Source organism: Pseudopipra pipra, chromosome 5 (genome assembly GCF_036250125.1).
Source record: "Pseudopipra pipra isolate bDixPip1 chromosome 5, bDixPip1.hap1, whole genome shotgun sequence".
In the NCBI taxonomy this organism is placed as follows: Eukaryota; Metazoa; Chordata; class Aves; order Passeriformes; family Pipridae; genus Pseudopipra; species Pseudopipra pipra.
The window spans coordinates 71,719,592-71,740,219 of NC_087553.1; the positions used below are offsets into that span (position 1 = coordinate 71,719,592).

At 43.4% G+C, this 20,628-nt stretch overlaps 1 protein-coding gene across 1 annotated transcript in view; it reads left to right on the top strand.

The window, feature by feature from the left end:
* Positions 1-8,341: 8,341 nt before the first annotated feature.
* SFMBT2 (Scm like with four mbt domains 2) overlaps positions 8,342-20,628 on the top strand; it is a 100,677-nt gene continuing 88,390 nt past the window's right edge. The window contains exons 1-3 of the mRNA XM_064656551.1: positions 8,342-8,520; positions 12,636-12,730; positions 14,819-15,059. Of these exons, the coding sequence (XP_064512621.1) occupies positions 8,415-8,520; positions 12,636-12,730; positions 14,819-15,059 (442 nt within the window). The 5' untranslated portion in view covers positions 8,342-8,414. The remainder of the gene's footprint in view (positions 8,521-12,635; positions 12,731-14,818; positions 15,060-20,628) is intronic.

Sequence of the window (20,628 nt, forward strand, 5' to 3'; positions counted from 1 at the left end):
GACAGATCCTGATGAAACCAGTCAGATCCATCCTGTGGTTTTTTTTTTTTTGCCAAAAGATTCCTCTTTCCTGCATTTTCTGTGTCTAGGGTATGACTGCTGCAGTGATTAAAAAGGTTTGAGCTGCAAAATAGGAAAATACAGAAATAAGAGCAAAGACTCCATCACTGGCATTTAAAAAACTCCTGAAAAAGTTTATTTTGAGATTGGCCTTTTGCAAGACCTAAACAAAGCATTCTTGGGAAAGCTGATTTGGAAAATGTGTTCACAGTTACTCCCATTTTTATGAATCAGAAGCGTTGTTCTAAAATTAAATAGTAATAAAAAGAAAGAAAAAAACCACCCCAAGCAGTTCTTGAGAGCTGACCAAGAGATCAATTCTGAGTAGGTGTGAGGCTTAAAAAAAGATATGTGCAGAATCTTTGCTATTTTTACTCTCACTCATGATTCTTGCTTTCATGATTAATGCTCTTAGCATCACTGGGTGACTTGTGCAAGAGAGTCTTATTTTCCTGGGTAAAGTCCTGAGACCCAATTTGAATATAAGTTATTAGAAAGTGTTGCATTTATTGACTTGGCAAGGAAGGTGAATTCCCTCCACTGAAGTCCAGGAGGTTACATTATCCTTGCCCCTGCAGTGTGGGAGATCTGACAAGGCAACCATAGGTTGAAGATCCTTAGAGTCTAAGGGGCCATAAGTTCCTTGTGGAGACTTTTGAGTGGAAAGCAATAGCTTTCCTGAGTGCATTAAAAATACCACTTTAAAGAAAGGACAAGAAAAAGTAATAATTAACTGTTTCTTGGAAGATGTTTTGAGCAAGGTCCAGGGTGGGAGCTCAGTGCAGGTGTAAGACCAGACTCCAGGATGCTCTGTTGGATGAGTGATGATGGGGAATTAAACCTGGATGTCCTGGAGCAGTTCATGTTTGTTTTTTCTCAGAGAAATTGGGCGGAATTAGCCATGTAAATATGACTTGTAGGACTCTTGAGTTAAAAAGGTCTTGTCTTGTGGAATTTGGTTCTGGATAGACCTTGTCAGGGGTCTGCTGGCTGCCCTTATGTGCTTGGCAGAAAGAACAGTCCTCCTCTTTCTGCTGTTGTACCAAGGGGTGGCTGGGGATGGCTGTGAGGGCTGGTTCTCCTTTTTTTTTTTTTTTTTTGGCAAATCCTGTCCATCAGTGAAGCTGCCTCTGGATGTAAAGCACTGACAGGGATGTGAGCATGTGTAGGACTAAGCCCAAGTGCTGATCAACTGTGCTATTTAAGTGAACCAAACACTGCCAAGACCTGAAATGTCATTTTTCATAAAAAGTGTTGGAATCAGATGGCAGATGTTTGCTGGATTCTGGTTTGCATCTTGTGGTTTTGGGGGTTTTTTTGAAAATGGCTCTGACTGCTGTAGAGGCATAGAAGGCGGAACTGATTGCCCTGGACAACAGGAATTTTGACTGATGAGGGACTTTTGAATTGGGCTCTAAATTAAGTCCATGAAAACAGTGTTTTGTGTTTCCTGCTGGGTGAGTTCTATCATTTGGCTGATTGGTCCCACTCAGGGGGTCTGACTGATTGATTTGATCCATGTGGCTGGTGTTTTGAGGTGATCAGATGATGGGTGTTGGAACAAGATGATTTTTAAGGTCCCTTCCAACTCAAACCATTCTATGATTCTGTGGCTTTACCTAACAAGATGAGATGTCTCAGGATGATAAGCAGCTGTTTGTCTTCAAACTACCCATCTAAAAGGCTTCCTGAGTTCGGCTTGGTTTCAAACACAGAGGTGGGAGAAGACTAGGATGTTGCAGGTGGTTGCTGTGCTGCTTTCTTGCAGTTCTTTTTCCTACTGTGAAGGGCACTGGGGACATTGACCCAACCTTCTTTGTGTCCCTGAGAGCTACAGAAGATGCCTAATCTTAAATATGCCTTATTCCCAAGTAGTTTGTGTGTGTTGGGTACTTAAAATGAGTAGAAATGCTCTACCAAAATAGGGTCAACCTCATGGAAACTGCCTGTTGAGTCGTGGAGAAGGTTACAGCCACCTAGTAGGTGACAGAACGGCTGGAAACAGGAAGGATTAGTATGTGATGGCCTTCCTCTCCTTGATACGTGTGTTTTGTGGAATGCTGAAGGTGGGGATGTCTGGGGTTCACAGGGGAGAAGACAGGATACAGATGGAGCAGTAATGCCTTCTTCTCCATGGTTAAAACATCCAACTCACTCACAAAAAGGAAAATTTAATAAAAAATTGCCCTTCATTTCAGAGATTTGATGTAGCCTTCAGTGTGGCAGGTTTTTACGTTAAGTCCATCTCTAGGTCCTGGTCTATACTTATGCATGACAGCCAAGAGTGGGATGTGTACCCAAGTCTGTGTGTCTGCCTGTCATCTGTCTTATTTCTTTTCTTAATACTGCGGGGCTTTTTGCTGTAAACAAGTTAAGAGTCTCTAATTAGGTTTATTTTACTTTCTGTTATCTTGCTACCATTTATCTCTGTGTGTATCCTGAGCTCTGGAGTGTGCCAGGTAGGGAGGATGAGAAATTTGCTTTGTGAAGCGAGTTTGTCTCTGTTGGCATACAAAGTATGAGGCATTTGGCACCAGAGCAGGATGAGAGGAGAACAAGGACCAGCTGCGTTACGAGGGCTGTCACCACCTTGCATATATCCCTTCTCCACCACTCATCTTCAGAAAAGTTTGGTTTCTGTCCCTTTTGGCTTTGAGGTGGACAATCCAGACCATCCCTGCTCTGGTGGTTCCCTAGTTTCTTGTTTCTTCATGTTTTCCCTCCAGGCTTAGCCATTTATTTTCTGTGCTGCTGCACAAATGCTGACTTGAAGAGCAGAAAGATCAGCCCTGCTGAGTGGCTGGAGTAGGAGGACCGGAAGGGACCTCCATGGCTTGTACAGACCATCTCTTACCCCAGGGCACAATTAACTGTACCAAGATCTGTTTCTGGACAGATCAGCATCCTAACCCCTCCAAAAAGCAAGACTCTGTGGCCTTGCAACAATCTATCCCACTTCTTCACCAGATTCATGATCACTGATTTCTTCTTATGCCCAGATCAAATGTCCCACCCCCCTGCAGTTTAAACCCAAGCTGCCCTCTTCGATCCACAAAGAAGGTGGAAAACAGATTATACTCTTTCCTCATTCAGCTGGTTTTTATATAATTGAATACTGTGAACATTCCTAGTTCTCCAGATTATATGGGATTTGTTTCTTCCACCCCAGAGTACAACAGAGAGCTGTTCAAAGCAGTAAATTTCCCTTAATAAAATCCTGTGGGGTCTTCAATATGAAAGAGAAATTGTCACTTGATATAATTGAAAACATTTGGCAAGGGATGCTCTCAAATAAATAATTAAAAAAAACCCCAGGAATTTGGAAGAAATAGTCCTTAAAAGGTTTCCAACTGGTGCTTTGTCTGAGAGGAGAGACAGGCCCTTTTTCTAGGAGGTAAAACTTAGTTGATGTGTTCAATAGCCCTTTTGAATGAGCCTCCATTGCATTGTGCAGATGCTCAGGGGTGTGAATGTTGTGGCAGGCTGCCACTAGCAGTGCATCCTAGATTGTGTCCCACAGGGTTGAGTCCCCCTTCACCCTGCTCCCCGTTGCTTGTAGTGCTGTTTCATTGGGATTTTCTGGAAATTGCCCAAGGTGAAGTCGACAATGGAGTCAGGACCTGGTCCAGCATCACCTGTGTCCTACCTTGGCAATTGCTTCATCTGCTCTAGGCCTAGGGGTCCCCATTTTACCACTTGGCCAGGTGGGTGGCATAAAAAAAAGATGTGTTCTGGAAGTAGGATGGAAGAGGGGACAACTGGATTCCTTGACTGCTTTGCAGTGATGTTTTTACTCACGGTCCTGCAAAATCTTGAAGATGGTAAAGGCTACATGAAAGTGCTCATGGTAGGGCCTGCCTTTGGGAGAAAGTCTGCTGGGGCCACCCCATGTTCAGCTTCCCTCCAACTGGGCTGGAAAAAAACCAATTATGTAACCAGGGTCAACCTCCAGAAATGCAGTAAGCCCCGAGCTGCTCATGGACCCACCCTCCCACCAACCACATCCCTGGCAGGGGCTCTTCACCAAGGACACAGGGTTGTGCTGGCAGCCCTTACTGTTCCCTGACTTCCAGGGGAACGGTGTAAATCTATGTCAGGGCATGTTTAGGTTGGATATTAGGAGAAAGTTCCTCACCCAGAGAGTGGTTGGGCACTGGAACAGGCTCCCCAGGGAGGTGGTCATGGCCCAAAGCCTGACAGAGTTAAAGAAGCATTTGGACAACACTCTGGGCACTTGGTGTGATTTTTGGGGTTGTCTTGTGCAGGGCCAGCAGCTGGACTTGGTGATCCTTCTGAGTCCCTTCTAACCCAAAGCATTCTGTGGTTCTGCAGCCCTATGATACTGCAGCCCTTCTGCACTCATCAGGTGGCTCCATAGTGAGAGGTGGGACCATCTCAAGTCAAGGAATGTTACTAAATTTTGGAGGAGGCAGTGGGATTTCCGCTTCTCCACCATTCAGGACTCAGCATTACATTGGCATACCTGATGCACTATCTGGGCAGGAGGTTTCAAAGCTGCAGGATCTTTTTTGCATCCTCTGTTCCAGCAGCCTGCCTTTTGTATGTCGATCCCAATTAACCGAGCATACGTTGGAGGGAGATAGTAAGTTTTTCAGGAATAACTTTAAGGAAGGATTTGTGTGTGGGTAGGGGACCTTCCAAAGGAAAGAGAACCAGGATAGAGTCAAGAGGAGATGAGAAATGTGAAATGGTGTGAGGAAGCCAAGGCTGGCGCTTGTACAAAGAGCCAATATTGATACAATGACGAGGCAGCGCGTTGGAGATAAAGGCAGGGCTGAGACTGACAGCCGTGGGAAGAAGGAAATAAAAGAGATTCTTTATTATATTGGCTGCCTTTTTCTGCCTGTGAATTAAGAGCCTGGATCTGAATTAAATGCCAAGGGAATGGGAGCTGCGTGGGGGAAGAATCGGATCGGTTTGAACCACCACTGTGCAGAAACAATGAACAAGGGATCTGAAACCAGGGATTTCCCCCCCTCCCTGCTCTTTCAAATGCATTTCATAGTATTTTGCTTTGTGCTCCTGCCTAGTGTAATGTCACCTTGAGCCTCTTCTGATGTTGTTTCCCATCCCCTGGTTTACAGGCTGGCAATGTGGCTTGTGGTCCTTCATTTGGTTTCCAGTGGACTCACTGGTTTTCCGGTGGACTTCAGACTGACAGAGGAATTGGAGTACAGTGGTGTGTGCTGTACAGTTGTGTAATGTTGATTGCAGGCCAGCCAGTGTGCTACTGTTAAAAGTATGGCTGGGGACTCTGTTTGAAGTGTTAATTAGCAGCAATTAATAAGAAGTGAAAAATTAATACCCTATGTCAGCTTTCTTTGCTAGTTAGTTATATCAACACCAAAGCTCAGAGCTATTTTGAAGCTTGTGTTTGCATAAGAGTTTGGTTTTGTTGTCACATAGTATTAGGAAAATCCTAAAGTGCTCTCCTACCATAACTAGTAAACTAGTTATTCCCAAAATAAGAAGCCAAACTACAGCCTCTGAAAGATCCAGTTTTCTTGGGATGTGGGTGCTCTCGATATGACATTTTAAAACCAGTAAGTTGTCCATAACTTAAGCAAAAAATAGATTAAAATAGAGTTAAAAAGCAAAAATGTTGATAATGTTGCTGGCTATGAGATTCTTCATTTCCCCCTTTTAATTGAAGTGGGTCCAAACCCAACCCCAGATGTGGCCACCGAGGGTGGATCCTAGTTGTTCTGCAGACACCTCGGGCAGGTACCTGCTGATTTTCCCATCCATTTTCCATTTCTGATCAGGGGAAATTCCCTGATCCAGGGGAATGAGCCCCTCTCATCTGCCCAGGTCTGGTGGCAGATCTGGGGCTTGACTGCATAAGAAAAAGCAAATACTGTTGTTGTCTGATTGGACACCTTCAGCGTTTTATCACCTCATAACTTTGTTTTATCAGGATCACAGGAGCGTCACAAGATTCAACTACAATACCAAGAGGCTTATGTTTCTTCCTGGTATTTATATTGTTACCCTTGAGTTCTCTTTAAAATGATGGATTTGTTGTGTTTAAATTGATCTCTCTGTTTCTGTTCTTTGAATTTTTTTAGTAGAGCCAGGTTACCTTCCATCATTGTCTGTTCCTAGGCAAAAATGAAAACAGCTGAGTCCACCCAAGGTTTAGCTTAAGCTGACACTTCCCCTCCTCTCCCATTTAACAAGCTTGATGTAAAATCCTGATACTTAACTAATTTATTATTAATGATGTTTACGGAAGTATTCTCTACCACAGGAGAAACGTTTTTTTGACTTTTGGTAAACTGATTGCTTTGAGTTTCATAGTTAATTGAAACTTAATATACACTGGGGATGAGTGATGTGTATGTTCTGAGGTTAGCTGCACTCAAAATACTCGTAGTATATAATACACTTAATTCATTAGCAAGTCTCATGTCAACAAAGAATAAAGATGAAATGCTGTGGTGGTCATTGCAGTGGGGAAGGGATGATTATTAATTGTGGAGTGCTCAAAGTATGCTGAGCACTTTATGAAGAGACCAACAACCATATTGCTGTGAGCTGATTTATGATCTCAATTCTTAAATTTTTTTTTTAACTTTTCCTTAGCAGGTTCCTTTGGGGTGGGGAACACAAATTGCTGATGGAGGGATTGTATCACCTGCCTTGGTAATTTGCTTCCACCAGGGATGCTTTGTGCACACCCATGATTTAATTGCAGTTGTGATCGCTCCAGCAGACCGTCCCACCATAGTCCAGTTAATGGACACACTTAGACTTGACATGCTTCTCATCTTTTTCAGTTCCTCCTATAGCTGCTCACACACGTGCATTTCTTCTTTAAAATTGTCATTGGAACGGCCTTAAAAACTGGGAATGAAAAATCTAGGACAGAACACTCTCCTTTCTGTTTTATAACCACCATATCCAGTCTTCTAGAATATGCCTCCAGAGTAGTAAAAGTTGAAAAAATCCCATAATATTTTTACAGTCTTATTACTCCTGCTTTGCCTGGGCAGTAAACTTTTTTCCTACTTTTAGTCACACTTCTTGTCGAGCATTTGACACTGGTGCTGCCATCACAGTCCTCTCTACCATGCAGGTCTTGGAGGCATCCACTAATAAGCAGGACCAGTTTTCCACATTGGATATTCTGGGCACACACCTTCCCTACTCTCTGTCTTTGCTTTAGCATATCTTGTGTGAATAGCTGGCTCCCTCTGTGCCCATAATCCCAGCTCTTGGTTTCTCTTTTTCAGTCCTGCTCTGACACCTCATAAGTTATCACCATCTCGGAGAGTTTTTACTGAAAAGCTCACTTTGGAGTTCTTTTTAATCTACTCCTAAAGGTATATCCCAGGGTATTGCTTGTCTGGTGGCTTACTGTAGCTAGAAATACAGTTCTCATTTAGTCTGGTGTCTGATGTAAGATCTGGTAAGCCTGTATGCCTTTTCTCATATAATTTTTCATTTTTGTGTGTTTTTATTCCACTTTGTGTTTACTAGGGTCATTACTTCTGGAAGAATCTCCTCTGCCAACATAACCCAATTTAAAATGAGTTAGTATTTGCTACCCTGCATGTTACTAACTGGTATAGTTACTTTAGGTCCATCTTCATTCAATAAGCAGTTGCAGCCAGCACTGTTTCACTAGGATATTTGCATTTTACCTGCTGAATTTCATTTTCTAGAGTTATTCCAGTTGCTCCCAAGTATTTTCTCTTCTGTGTTTCTTCCGTTTCATTATCAGAAATCTCCTCCTTTGGAAGTTTGAATATTTGTGGAGCAGGAGATACATCTCACACAGTGTTAGCCACCAAAACATTGTAAGCCAAGGGCTGGACTTGCTGGAGGGTAGTTGAGTTAACATTTCCTGCTTTTTTTTTTTTTTTGGCAAGGGTTGTGCCACCCTGTGGGCTGGTCCTTCTCTCTCTATTGGTGGTACTGGGAGCAGGAGTGAACTTTGGGATGTGAAGCCTGTGGATGCTGTTTATTACCTTATAATCTTCTCTGTTGTTATTATTATTATTATTATTGCTGTTATGATATTATTGCCACTAAGATCCTTTGTTGTGGTTTTCATCCACCTCTAGGGTCAGCTTGGAGATGAGAGTGGGATCAAAGGCTTACAGTCAGAGAATCACAGAATTGTTTAGGTTGGAAAAGACCTCTAAGATCATGAAGTCCAACTGTATCAAGATGGGATAACATGAAAACCACTAGGAAAGGCTGAGGAAAGAAGTTGGTGTAGGTAGAACAAACCACTCATTGTTTTTTTTTCTTTTTTCTTCTAGCTTGTCCTCCTTGCCCCCCTGCTGCAGAATGAATTAGGAAGGCAAAGCCTTTTCCTCTGAACCATGGAGACGAGGGCATCTTTCATTGCCACCATGAGAGAAACCCAGCATCTCTCCCCGGAGAAGGGTCAGAGCCCAGCAAATGGCAACAGGGAGCAGTTTGATTCAGGTGAGCTCCCCTTCACCCCCTTGGGTCGTTGTCACTGTTGCAGCCCTCCAGCTGTGACTTTGGGTTGAGTTGCCATTTGGAGCTTCTTGTGTGTCCCCACTGAGGATGAAGAGGAGATGGGGCAGAGGAGAACATCTCAATCCTGGTAGCTCATGTGATGCAGACTCCTCTCTTGAGGAGTACTGCAGCCTGATTTAGTCACCACTGGATCCATTTATATCCATAGGAGGGTGGTAGGAGCCTCTAGGATGAGATTCAGTTGTCCAGCTGTAGACACTGGTTTGGGATGAGAAGAACTGGCTGGTGGTACCTGAATTTCTTTGAGAATATGGGTCTTGGTGACTCTTCCATGGCCATGCTGGAGTTTTGTGGTTGATCAGGTGCTTGTCTGTCCCCCCTCTCCGCACATTTGGTGTGTTAACTACTAAAGCATTTCAGTTCTCTGTTCACTCAGAGTCATGAATGTATCTTTGTGCTATGAATAAGATGTCTAAGCAATTTGCTACAAATGTGTTCTCCTTCATTGAAGTCTGTGAAAAATCCATGTTTCTGGAGCCACAGGTTTTAAGTTTTTTTTCTCCTTTATTTCCCATAGCCAAACATCTTGGGAAGCTGGTAACAGCTGGAACAGTTGCATTTTTATAGTGTCAATGGATGAGCACTTTAAAGCCATTGAGAGGCTCACAGATAATGACTTGTTGATTTTATTTGCCATCCTGGGCTTGTTTATACATCCTGTATTGTGAGCCAGCCAGCCTTGACTCTTTCATTAAGAAAAAGCTCTGGACCTAAGTACCAATAATTGGAAAAGGAGCTGATATGTAAAATAGGTCTAAGGCCAAATTTATCACCTTTCAGGGTGTCCTCTGCTCCTCAGCAGTTGGGCTTTTCTGATGGATGAGGAGATTTGTGTGCAGTCCTATTACATGTGTGAGTGGTGCTGGGTCCTTTGGGCTGGTCTCATCCCTGGGCCAGGCTGTCTCTGCTCTGGATCCCCCATCCCTTACAGATTTCTAGCAGGGAACAAAGTCCATTAAAAGAAAACCATTTTGGAAACATACAGTCCCTTCAAAATTCTTTGTGATGAAATGAAGCAAAATAAACCACTGATGCTGTGATGAATGAGTGCTCTGACATTATTTTTACAGACCTTGTAAAAGTAATTTCCTGATAAAGTCTGCAGATAAAACACGGTGGAGAAGCCAGACGGGTGATGTGTCAGAGAGAAATGAGCTGACAGGGAGGGAAGGCTGCAGCTCTCACTCTGCCTCCTGTCTGGGTCCTGAAGTCTCTCTGTTTGGGTTTAGAAAGGAGAGATCTGGGTGATATTTTTTTGAACAGGTGCTGTTGTGAGTTTTGCTGGACTGCCTGGGGATGAACCTGCGGGTGGAGCTGTGGGAACAGTGGGGCCAGTGAGTCTCTCTGTGTTGGTGTGTGGCAGAGTAGGTCAGGGTTAATGAGGTCATGAAGTACAGGAGGACTTGATGCATCCATAAATAGCATCTTTGTGGTAACGTTACTAAAAAGCTATTGCTGAATTCTGGAGAAGACTTGGACTCCCTGGAGACATCACTCCTTGTAAGGGCCGGAGATTATATACTGAACTGAGTAAAAATCTCTGCCCCCACTGCTCTGTGGAATGGCTTCCTCCCATAAGACTGCTGAGGAAGGCTGGAGAAAAGGAGACACTTGCCTTGACTCACACGGCAGGTTAGAGCAAAAACAAGAATAAAAATTGAGACTATACAAAGAGCATCATGGGCTGAGGGAAATGGCTCATACTCTGGAACAGAAGTACCTGAACAGAAGGAAGGAGAGCCCAGGGCTGCCCTGAAAGTCATAGAATCACAGAATTATTCAGGTTGGAAAAGCACTCTAAGATCATCGAGTCCAGCCATTAACCCAGAACTGCCAAGGCCACCACTAAACCATGTCCCCAAGTGCCACATCTGCATGTTTTTTAAATGTCTCCACCACTGCCCTGGGCAGCCTGTTCCAAATGTCCTGTTGATGTCAGATATCTTGAGGTGAAGATGTCCTTGGGGTTATTGAGCAGCCCATCCCAACACTGCATACCCACATGTGGTGCAACCAGGCAGAGGGGATACACAGGAGTGGGGAGCAACCAGGCAGAGGGGATGATGCACTTTAAGCTTTTCATGTCAAATGCTTTTGACTTTTAGTGGGATGGAGATTGGTTGTGCTCAGGGTAAAAAGTTGCTTAAGCAATTTTAAGCCTGGGATGGATAAGCATATCTGCACATCTACTCAGGGACTAACATACTTTATTTTAGAGGCTCAGCCTTTGAAATCTCTGCACCTGACTCTTCTCTGTAACATTAATTCCATAGGGTAGGAGGCCTTGAGGCTGCAAAATATCCCTGTTCATCTAAATTGCTTGCCTGCATGATACAGAATTTTTGCACCAAGCTCCTACCTTATGGTTGAGTTGTGGCTTGTTGTTCAGTCAAGGCTGAACAAACCCCTGATTTTGGATCAAATATCTCAAGTAGAGCCAGCTTCTGTGCCTGAAGGTTTTTGCAATGACTGCAGAAAATCAAAACAAAGCCCAGTCTTTATTCTGTGTTGAATTTGTCTATTTTTGTGTTGTAATCATGGGGTTGGGTTATTTCTTGTGTTGCTGAGTTGAAGAGTCATCTGGTAGCCACTTTATCACTGGAGTTAAGTGTTGATTTACATCTTCATATTTAAGCAGGTTATTTGAGTTTGATGCAGCAGCGTGGAAGTGTTTAACAGCATTGAAAGCTCAACTCTCTGCTTTGGACTCCCAGACTCTTTACCCTCCACCAGCTCTGTCTCAAAAAACTCTCTTCTTATCCCCTTTTCCCCCCTCATCTATGTATGCCTGGCGCCATAGGCAGCAAATAAAAACCTATGTCTTCCCCTTTTAATAATGAGAGATTCCCTTTGCACAGCATAATTTTCTGGTCCTGAAAACTAGAGACCTATAGCAATAATTGCAATAAATTAACCCTGCTGTTTTCTTCATAAAACTGTCTGGGGAGGGTTCTTAATTCAGTTTGTCATGAGTCACTTTAATTACATCATGACCACACTGATGAATGTTTGGGCAGGTAAAGGGTCTTGCAGAGTTTGCCTGATAAATGCTTATTGCAAAGAGCTCATTGCCAGACTGTAAATATTTTTGCTCTGGGGATGAAACTGGGCTGGCTAGATTGCTTGGGAACAAAATGAAAACAATCAGATTTGGCTGATTTTCTGTAAGTGAAAGAAGATTTATTTTTAATTATTGCTCTCTGTGTGTTTCAACAATGGTTTGGGGCCTTGGCTCTGCTCAGTGCAGTTATAAAGAAAGAAGTAAAAGAAAGAGTAGTCATGTCAAGTCCTTCCCTGTGGGGAAAGATCATGTGGGGCAGCAGTGGGATGGGGAGACATGATGCAGAGCCCCAAATCTGGAATGGGGCAAGAACAAGTGCAGGGAGCAAAAAGGCAGTAGTGGTCTAGTGAGGGGTGCTGGAGGATTTGGGGAAAAGCATCTAGGGGAGGAGGGAGACATGGGGACCTTGTCTGAGATTCATGAGTGGAGAGATGCTGAGGAAGGAGAGAAAGGGTGGCAGAACTGAAAATTGGGCTCCCCAGCCCCAAGGATTGGGGTGTTTGTTCCACTTGTTGCTCGGCCAACAGAAGCAACTTTTCATATTATCACCAGGGCACTGCTGGAGTTAACAGTACTGATGACCCACTTTTGGGACACAAGCAAGGCCACTGCACTCTTGTGATAATGGGCAGGCAGCCACCTCCCTTGCAGCAAGAGAGTCATCAAATACTAAATAAAAGAGCAGAAGTGCCTGTTGCAGTGTATGACAGTTTTGTTCCCCCACTGCTATGAAAACAGAGTCATTTCTGATCTCAGTGTTGGCTGCTAAAGTCCCAAAGTCGGCTGAAAGCATAGTAAGAGCTGGTCAAAACACAGATCTTTAAGGCAAGCTTTCTGTTTTCCCTTCTGTTGATGTTTATACTGGTTGCTATTCTCACCCTGAACTCTTTGACATAACTTTTGCCTTCTTTGGCTGTGTTTTAGGCTGCTTTTCTTTCTTTCATTCTTTTTTTTTTTTTTTTTTGCCTTTGCACAGATGAGGGCTCCAGCATTGAGGATGCAGACTTCAACTGGGACGAATTCCTGGAGGAAACAGGAGCCAGTGCTGCTCCCCACACCTCCTTCAAACACGTACGTGCTTTGCCTGAGCCTCGCGGGTGTTCCGTGTGTTCCCTCTTCTGGTTTTCAGGGGGTCCCTGGAGAGCTGAAGAGGGGTCAGACCATTCTGGGGAGAAATCATCCCTCCACATATGTGGCAACCTGCATGGGAATAGCCCCCCAACTGGTGTTAGGTGACCTTGGTGTGTTTGCAGTCACGGCTTGGAGCTCTGTCTGTGCCACTTCCTTATAGTCTGCCTTTTGATGAAATTTTTCGTTTTTGAGAGCTTGTATTGCTCTCCTTTTGCTTATAATACACTAATTTAATTTTTTTCTCTTCATTTATTTCCCCTTCTGCATTTATTGCTGTCCATCCCAACCAGTAGAAGTACATCTCACAAGAGTTTTCTTATTTCTCCAAAGCTCCTTTTAATGCATGATTTACTGACTAGCAGGGTCACTCAGCCCTAGATTACAGCATGGCCTGCAGGAAGCCATCTTTCAGCCTCTTGCCTGTCTCAGAGGTGTGAGAACCAGGTTCTTGGGCGGGTGGTGCTTTTCCTGGGTGAACATGGATCATACAGACAGCTGTGGTAGTTACAGCATGGTCTGTGGCTCTGGTCTGTTTTAATAGAAACAGCATTTGAATTTTCTGAAATATTTACTGATGGAGAGTATCAGAGCATGCTTTGAGGAAAGGATTCTGTCTCCAGGCAGAGCCCATCAAGGATCTTGTTGTTTGAGACCAACTTCTCCATCCACCACTAGTTGTTTAATGTCTTCTATTCTACATGTGTGATGTCACATGAAGACATGGGGCAGAAATTAAGCTGATTCTTGACTTCTTCATCACAGTCAAGGGTGTGCTCGTGTGGCCAAACTGGTAGATTTTCCAGGACATCTTTGTCATTCAACTAGCCTACTGGGAAGGTACTGTGATGCCTTCAACTGAATGAAGCCATGACAAGTCCTGGTGGTTCTCTGTCCTCAGCTGCAAATCCCATGAAGATGGTGCTGTTCATCCTCCTAACTGACCTGTCAGATGTGGGAAGCAGCCTTACACTGTGTGTCCTGTCTGGCAGAGATGTCCTTTGGGGACAGTGTAGTTGGGCTGCAGTGAGAGGGAACCTTCCTGAAGGACCTGTTGCTGCTTTAAGAGAAGTCTTCGTTTGGGTGTCTGCTGTCATGCTGTTAATCACAGAGTTATGGAATGGCTGGGGTTGGAAGGGACATCTGGAGATCATCTAGTCCAACCACCCTTGTCTCCAAGTGATTTTCTGCCTTATTTTGTAGGGCTAAGGAGCTGCAGGGATGAAAAACCTTTCCTTCATCTAGATCTGAAAAAATTATATAGTCCTCTATTCCCTATTGTGAGTTCATTGTAACAGCAGTGGAGTACTGCAAGATGAAGGACCATGATTCTCTATGCTGGAGAATTACAGGCAATGCTTCTTGTAGAGTTTATTCTTGATAATTCTTGGAAGTGACATCTTCATCAGGTGGCAGGACAGTGACCTAAACAATTTACTTTTTTGAGGTGATGGGTCATAGCTCATTTACCAGGGTGCTGGGAGGGTGAATTAGTTGAGGCTTGAGCTGCTGCAGATGGGTTCAGTGAAAACACTTGGTCTGCCTGGTAGAGCATTCAGCCCTTGATGCTTGTCAAGCCTCAAGAGATGCTTCAGTGTTGCTGTATGATTAGTTATTGTAGTTGGGCTTAACTCCTAGAGGTGCTTCATACCTGCCTTTCTACCTTGCATGTGTCCAGTGATTTGCCTGATGGAGCTGTGCAGTGGGAAACGATCCCTCATGTGAGTTGTATCACTTTTCTCCCAGGAATTTGTGAGATTTAGGAAGTGAAGATGGGTGCCACTCCTCTCTTAGATGTAGTGCACGTGGAATGACTTTTTGGAGCATGTGGGACCTCTCATGATGGGGTATGTGCCAGTGAAGTAGGAATGGAACTTCTTAGACAGATGTGAAGGAGGTGGTTCGATTAAGAAGCAAAATCAACTCGTATCCTATCCTGGAGCTGCACTTTAAGGGCAGCATTATCAGGGGAGGGGGGGGGTCTCCCTGCAAAGAAGCAAAGGTAACACCACGCCTTTCTCATTTTGCAAGGTTGAAATCAGCCTTCAAAGCAGTTTCCAACCAGGGATGAAATTAGAAGTGGCCAACAAGAGCAATCCAGACACGTACTGGGTGGCTACGATCATCACAACATGTGGACAGCTCTTGCTGCTTCGTTACTGCGGCTACGGGGACGACCGCAGGGCAGACTTCTGGTGTGACGTGATGACAGCAGATCTGCACCCCGTGGGCTGGTGTACACAGAACAACAAGGTCCTGATGCCTCCAGATGGTGAGTTCTGGCTGTTTTGGTAATCTCTGGATCTCCAGTTGGTCTGGGGTGGGTATTCCAGACCCTCAGCTGGTGTTGGGTGGGGCAGTCAGGGTCATGTCCCCGCGGGTCAGTGGGTGATTCAGTTTGCCAGTCAGCCTCTAGCAAAGGTGTTTTTGCCCTAGTTGGTGACAACAGAAGGCGCTTCTGTAGGAAGTGTTGTCTTAACAAGGAAACTAACTGCTAAACTGTAAAGCTGTGATTTTCACTTAGTGGAGAAAACTGTCCCGTTCTCGTAGAAAGGAGGGATGAAACTCAGAGTGAGAACAAACTAAAATAAGCAAGATCAGTTTGGGTGTGACCAAAATCAGAAGTTTACCGTGCACTCAGTTTAAAACTTTCCATTACCAGATTCTGGCAGCTTTTAATTCCAGTGGTAGATACATATGATTAAAGGTAGCAGAATTTGGTCATTATAGGTTAGGGCATGTCCTGATTGTCAGGTCTTAGGTGCACAAAAACTGAAGGCAAGAGCTATAGGTTATTAAATGCCCCTTGTGGAGTGGTTTGTTAATAAAACAATTTATCCCCAGTGTGTAAGAATATATATATGTTTTATATATGTATATATGTACTATGTACATCACCAGAGCAGCTATGTATCCTTACTACTACATAGCTCCAAGCAGAGGCATATTGTCAGTGTTTCTGGTAAGTATTCCTGCCATATATCCCATTTATTCTGGATCAAGGGAAGAAGAGATGAATATTTAGCCTCCGGCTTGTGCATACATAAACGAAAAGTCTCATTTAAGGATTCTGCTGCTGAAGTTACTCTTTTTCTTCCTGTTACATGTGAGCATTGAAAACAGTGCATGTGCCAGTTGTATGCCATGTGGGATTTCTTCTGGTGTAAGTGTTGCCCGATTTCCCACTGAAGTGAGCTGTAGACACGATCTTTGAATCAGAGCTGACTTTCCTGCCTTGTGTATGCCCAAATCTGAGCTAAACGTACTTTTTTTTTCTGATCTGTGTGTTTTGAATAAACACAAGATTGATTGTTTAAAAAAAAAACAAACAAAACAACCAGAAGTCCTGAAGATAAATATGGCTGAGAAATCTCTTGGCTTAGCACCAGTAAATCAAGCTGATGTGCGAGGGGTGAGGCATTTTATTTTATGGGTCTCTTAAACTACATTTTATTATGTGGATTATAATCAACGTTACCCAAAAGGTGTACAGTGCTACAAACTAAATCTGGAAATGTGAGGGTCAAGGGGCTAAGAGATCTTATCGAGTGTCATAATAGAAAATAACAATTGCCTTATAACCGGAGGCAACTGCTTTTCCTGGATATGTTGGAATTTGCCCTTTGGGTCGTGGCTACTTTGTGTGAATTGTCTTGCTTGAATGACTGCAAGTGTGTAATATGTCCCTTCTCCTCTGGATGGGTGATGTAACTGTACACCAGGCTCTTAAATTTGGGCAACTGCCCAGTTGGTTTTTGTTTTTTTTTTTTTTTTTTCCACCCACTCCCATTCTCAGTGAATAAACTCTGTTGAATGTATCAGTATAGTTTTCAGAAAGAATAAATTAAATGCACAGGTTGTTATTTCAAAAGAGATATAATCATTTAAGAACTGGGTTCATATTTTGGAATGAGGCAACTAAAATGCCCAAGATTGATTTAAGCCTTCAGGACTGAGAGAATCATAGAATCTGTGCATTAGTAAAAGAGAAACTGATGTTGTCTATGAACTCTGTGGAGATTTTTTTACCTTTTTACCATTGCACACTATTTTGTTGTCAGACTTTTGGGAGAAACAAAAACCAGCTTCAAATTGTGTGGGCCTGTTTCCAAAGGGACTGATTCTGCACATCTTGATTACCATGAAGGTGTCTGTTGGCAGGACCATGCAAACAGTGTGGCCAGGGCTGGTTATCTGTCATTAGGGTTTGATTTTAATCAGGAACTGAAGGCTTTGGTTAAAAAAGGGATCTGCCAAGAAGGACTTGTTTAACAGCCAGAACAACAGCGCTGGGACAATGCTCTGTTTCTCCTTATGGATCAGATCGGACTGATCAGTGCTTGACTTACAAATGTGATGCCAGACAAGAATGGTGGAGTGATGGGACAAAGAATCTCATTAGGTGGGAGAGAGACACGAGGAAAATGGGCTGACTCAGTTTAGCAAATCAATAGAACTTGATTTAATGTCCAGCACACACAGAGCTTCTAAGGGGCAGCTGCCAAATAATTATTGTTTATGATCCCAATAGAAGGAAGTCGTTTAATCTGCAGACTGCTACATGATTATTTATTGGGTGATGTCAGTGTTACATCACAGTGTCTGTGGCCTGTGAGGAGAATGTCAAGTCACGTTGTGTCCTCCCATGGTGGTGCAGTGCACTAGATCAGGACTGCTCAAGCAAAATACTGGAATTGGCAACAAAATGTATTGGCTTATGGAAGGATGGTGTGTGAGCGCATGTGTGCCTGAGAGCTTCACCCTCCGCCCCCTCCTTCTCCTCCACAGGAAATCAAAGGAGTAAAATTGTAGTTACTTCAAGCTTTGCCATTAATTATATTTTTCTCATTACAAATCGGTGTGTAATTTGAATTGCAAACTCAACTATCCTGGCAGAATAGATCTGTTTACCATTCAAAGCAAAATGAAAATTATTTAAATTAGTTAATATAGAACTCATTTGAATGAATTGGATGTTTATTCATGAACTAGCTGAGGCAAGTGTGAAGCTGTCCTTATGGTCTGTAGCTTTGGCACTGATCAGCTCTAATGTCACGTCCTGGGACAGAGATTTCTTTTTTATTGCATTTTAACTGTGGTGTAAGCAGTGGGTAACTACTGCCTGATGTAGCTGAGTGTGAAATTTTCATCCTTTCTGACAAGGCCCTTCAGCAGTTGTAATTTGTATTAGGAAGGACAGCCTGCTTCATAGTTCACTGACAGTGGCAAGGCTGTGGTGATATGGTAGGATTTGTTTTCTGCACTACAGGGTTGTGGGATATAATACAGATCAGTTAGTTAAAATTTCCCCTTATATCATCCTACATGGGAACAGGGATGGCATTAATCCCCTCCTATGTCTTACCCAAACACTGTCTTCCTCCTCAGCACAGAGCTGATGCAGTTGTTTGTCAACATCCTTCAACCCTTGGGACGTTTTACCCATTGAGCATTAAAAATTTAAGCTTGACTAAACTTTCCCTGACTGGCAATTCCTTTAACTGTGAAAGGAAAAGAGGCCTCTTGCCTCCTTTAGCCTGTTATTTCCACGTGCTGTTTCCCTTTGTTGATGACAGTTGAGTTCATGAACACATTTACCATCGGGTGCACGAGCAGCGTGGAGAACCTGACAAGCGTAGTAGTTAAATTATGCACCGTGAACCACGAGGAGAACAGGAACGTCTCGTGATTGACACGTGGGTGTTTTTGTACAGATTGCAGATTTACAGCTGAACCAACAGAGCCCAGTCTCTCCTGGCACCGTCTTAATGCATTCTGGGACGCGCTAAAGACGCTGGACGACAAGATTATTGTGTACACTTGTAATTGCCGTGGTGGTTCTGCTTTAATGTTATTGACAGATGGAAATTCAAATAGGGCATTGCTGTGTGCAGATCCACGTGGTGGGCTAGAGTCTGCCTGCCATGTAAAGGAGAGAGAGGAGGCTTGAGGTGGAAAGAAATGCAGCAGGGAGAGAACCGGGACTATGTTTTGATTATACAGTGAACTGGGACAGATGGAAAAAACCTCTGAACACCAGCTGTACCTGGATTTGGTGATCACAGTGATCAATCACACTGTGATTCTGTGTAGAAGAACAGCTTTTACTTCTCTGTTTCACCAATATAAGGGGAATTAAAGCTCAAAAGCCTCATTCTGAGGTTAAATGAGTCCCTCTTGGATGGTGCTAAACTTTCTTAAGTTTAATTATCAAATATGCTTTAAGAGTGTTGAACATAAAGTATTTTGCCTGCCTAGGATTTCTGTGAAGGCAAATGTTACTTAGTCCCTATTTTAATAGGTTGTCATGTGTCTGTTTCAACTTCTACCCTAGATTCAGGCCAAAGGAGGGAAATTTCACTCAAATTCCAAGTGCTGGGTCGGATTCTGGGCAGGGCATGGATGAAGAAGGAGATAAAACTTGTGCCATGGCAAACTGAGTTGCCTCCAAATGACAGCTTGTTGCTTTTTTGTTTGTTTTGTTTTTATATATCTATGTATCTGAATCTATCACAGAGCAGAATCCTACTCCTTGAGATCACTGGTGTAAAGGAGAGGGGAGAAATGGATCTGGTTGGGCACATCAAAACTTATGGCATGAGGACTCAGTGGATTCTGCATAGTCAGAAGATGGTCTGGTGTGTTGCAGGTGTGGATTTGGTGTCATTCAAGACTCCCTGGGTGCACAGAAGGCTTTTTTGGCAGTCACAGCTCAGCGTGGTGGAGATGTGGCCTTTCAGCATCATTCTTGGAGGTCACTTGTGTCCACAAAGTCTTGCCTATGGGTTCTTCAGAGAGAGACACACAGATAATATTTCTGACAATAGATGAGGGCCTCCAGAGCTTCCCACTCAGAAAATACAATCATAGATATTATTTGTTTTTTCAAACTGAAGCCAACTTTCCCCTGGTAATCTCATGCCAGAGGAAATAAAAATTAAACTATGCCTACAGGTCTATGATTAGGGTGCAGGTAGAGGGATCAGATGGGCAGGGGGGACTTCCCCTTTTATCTTTCTGAGGAGTTGGCTCATCTCCATTAACTTACCTGAAATGAGTTTGCTTTTCTGCTGGTGTAATTGAGAGCAGATCTGGCCCTGGTTTAGCTCTTAACACTGAAGGCTCACCTGAAATATTACTTCCTAAGAGCTTGAGGCTGGAGAACATGAGTAGGCATTCAATGAGCTTATGGTGTTTTACATCAGCTAAGAACTGGGCCCTCGAGCCAAGTAAAATGAAACTCTGAAATCTTCTTTGGCAGGTTGCACTGTCAAAGACTGTGGATGTTTCTAAAGTAGTATATAGGGCTGTTTCTTAAAATCTTCTCTGCCCCTTATTCCATCAAAACCAAGTTTAGACTGAGCTAATGTAAATAGATGGCAGGATTTCTTTATTTTAAATGCTGTAAATGACTGCTAGTACAGTGTTTTATGTGTGCTTTTCAAGCCGACTTTAGCAGACTATTAATTATGCAGGGGTGACGTTAGCATAAATAACTAGTCAGCAAATAAATGTCAATTAAGTATTCTATTAGCATAGTAGGCAGCTTTATGCATTGGCATAGAACATTTAGCAGATTATACTTAATGAGCATATAAAAAATAGCATTTTTTTTCTCCTAGTAAAGGCAAAGGGGCGGAGAGGAGGTAAAAATAATGCTGGCTTTGACTGAAGATCCAGGGGTTTTGGGACTGAAATTTGCCCTAGTGGGAGTCATGTCAGTTGACTCTGGTGTCTCTTGGGCATTTACAGCAGCTGGAAATCACTGGAACATGTCATGGCTTGGCCTTTCCCCCTGGCCCCACAAAGCCCCTTGCAGACTTGCTCCTGAGAAAAACGTA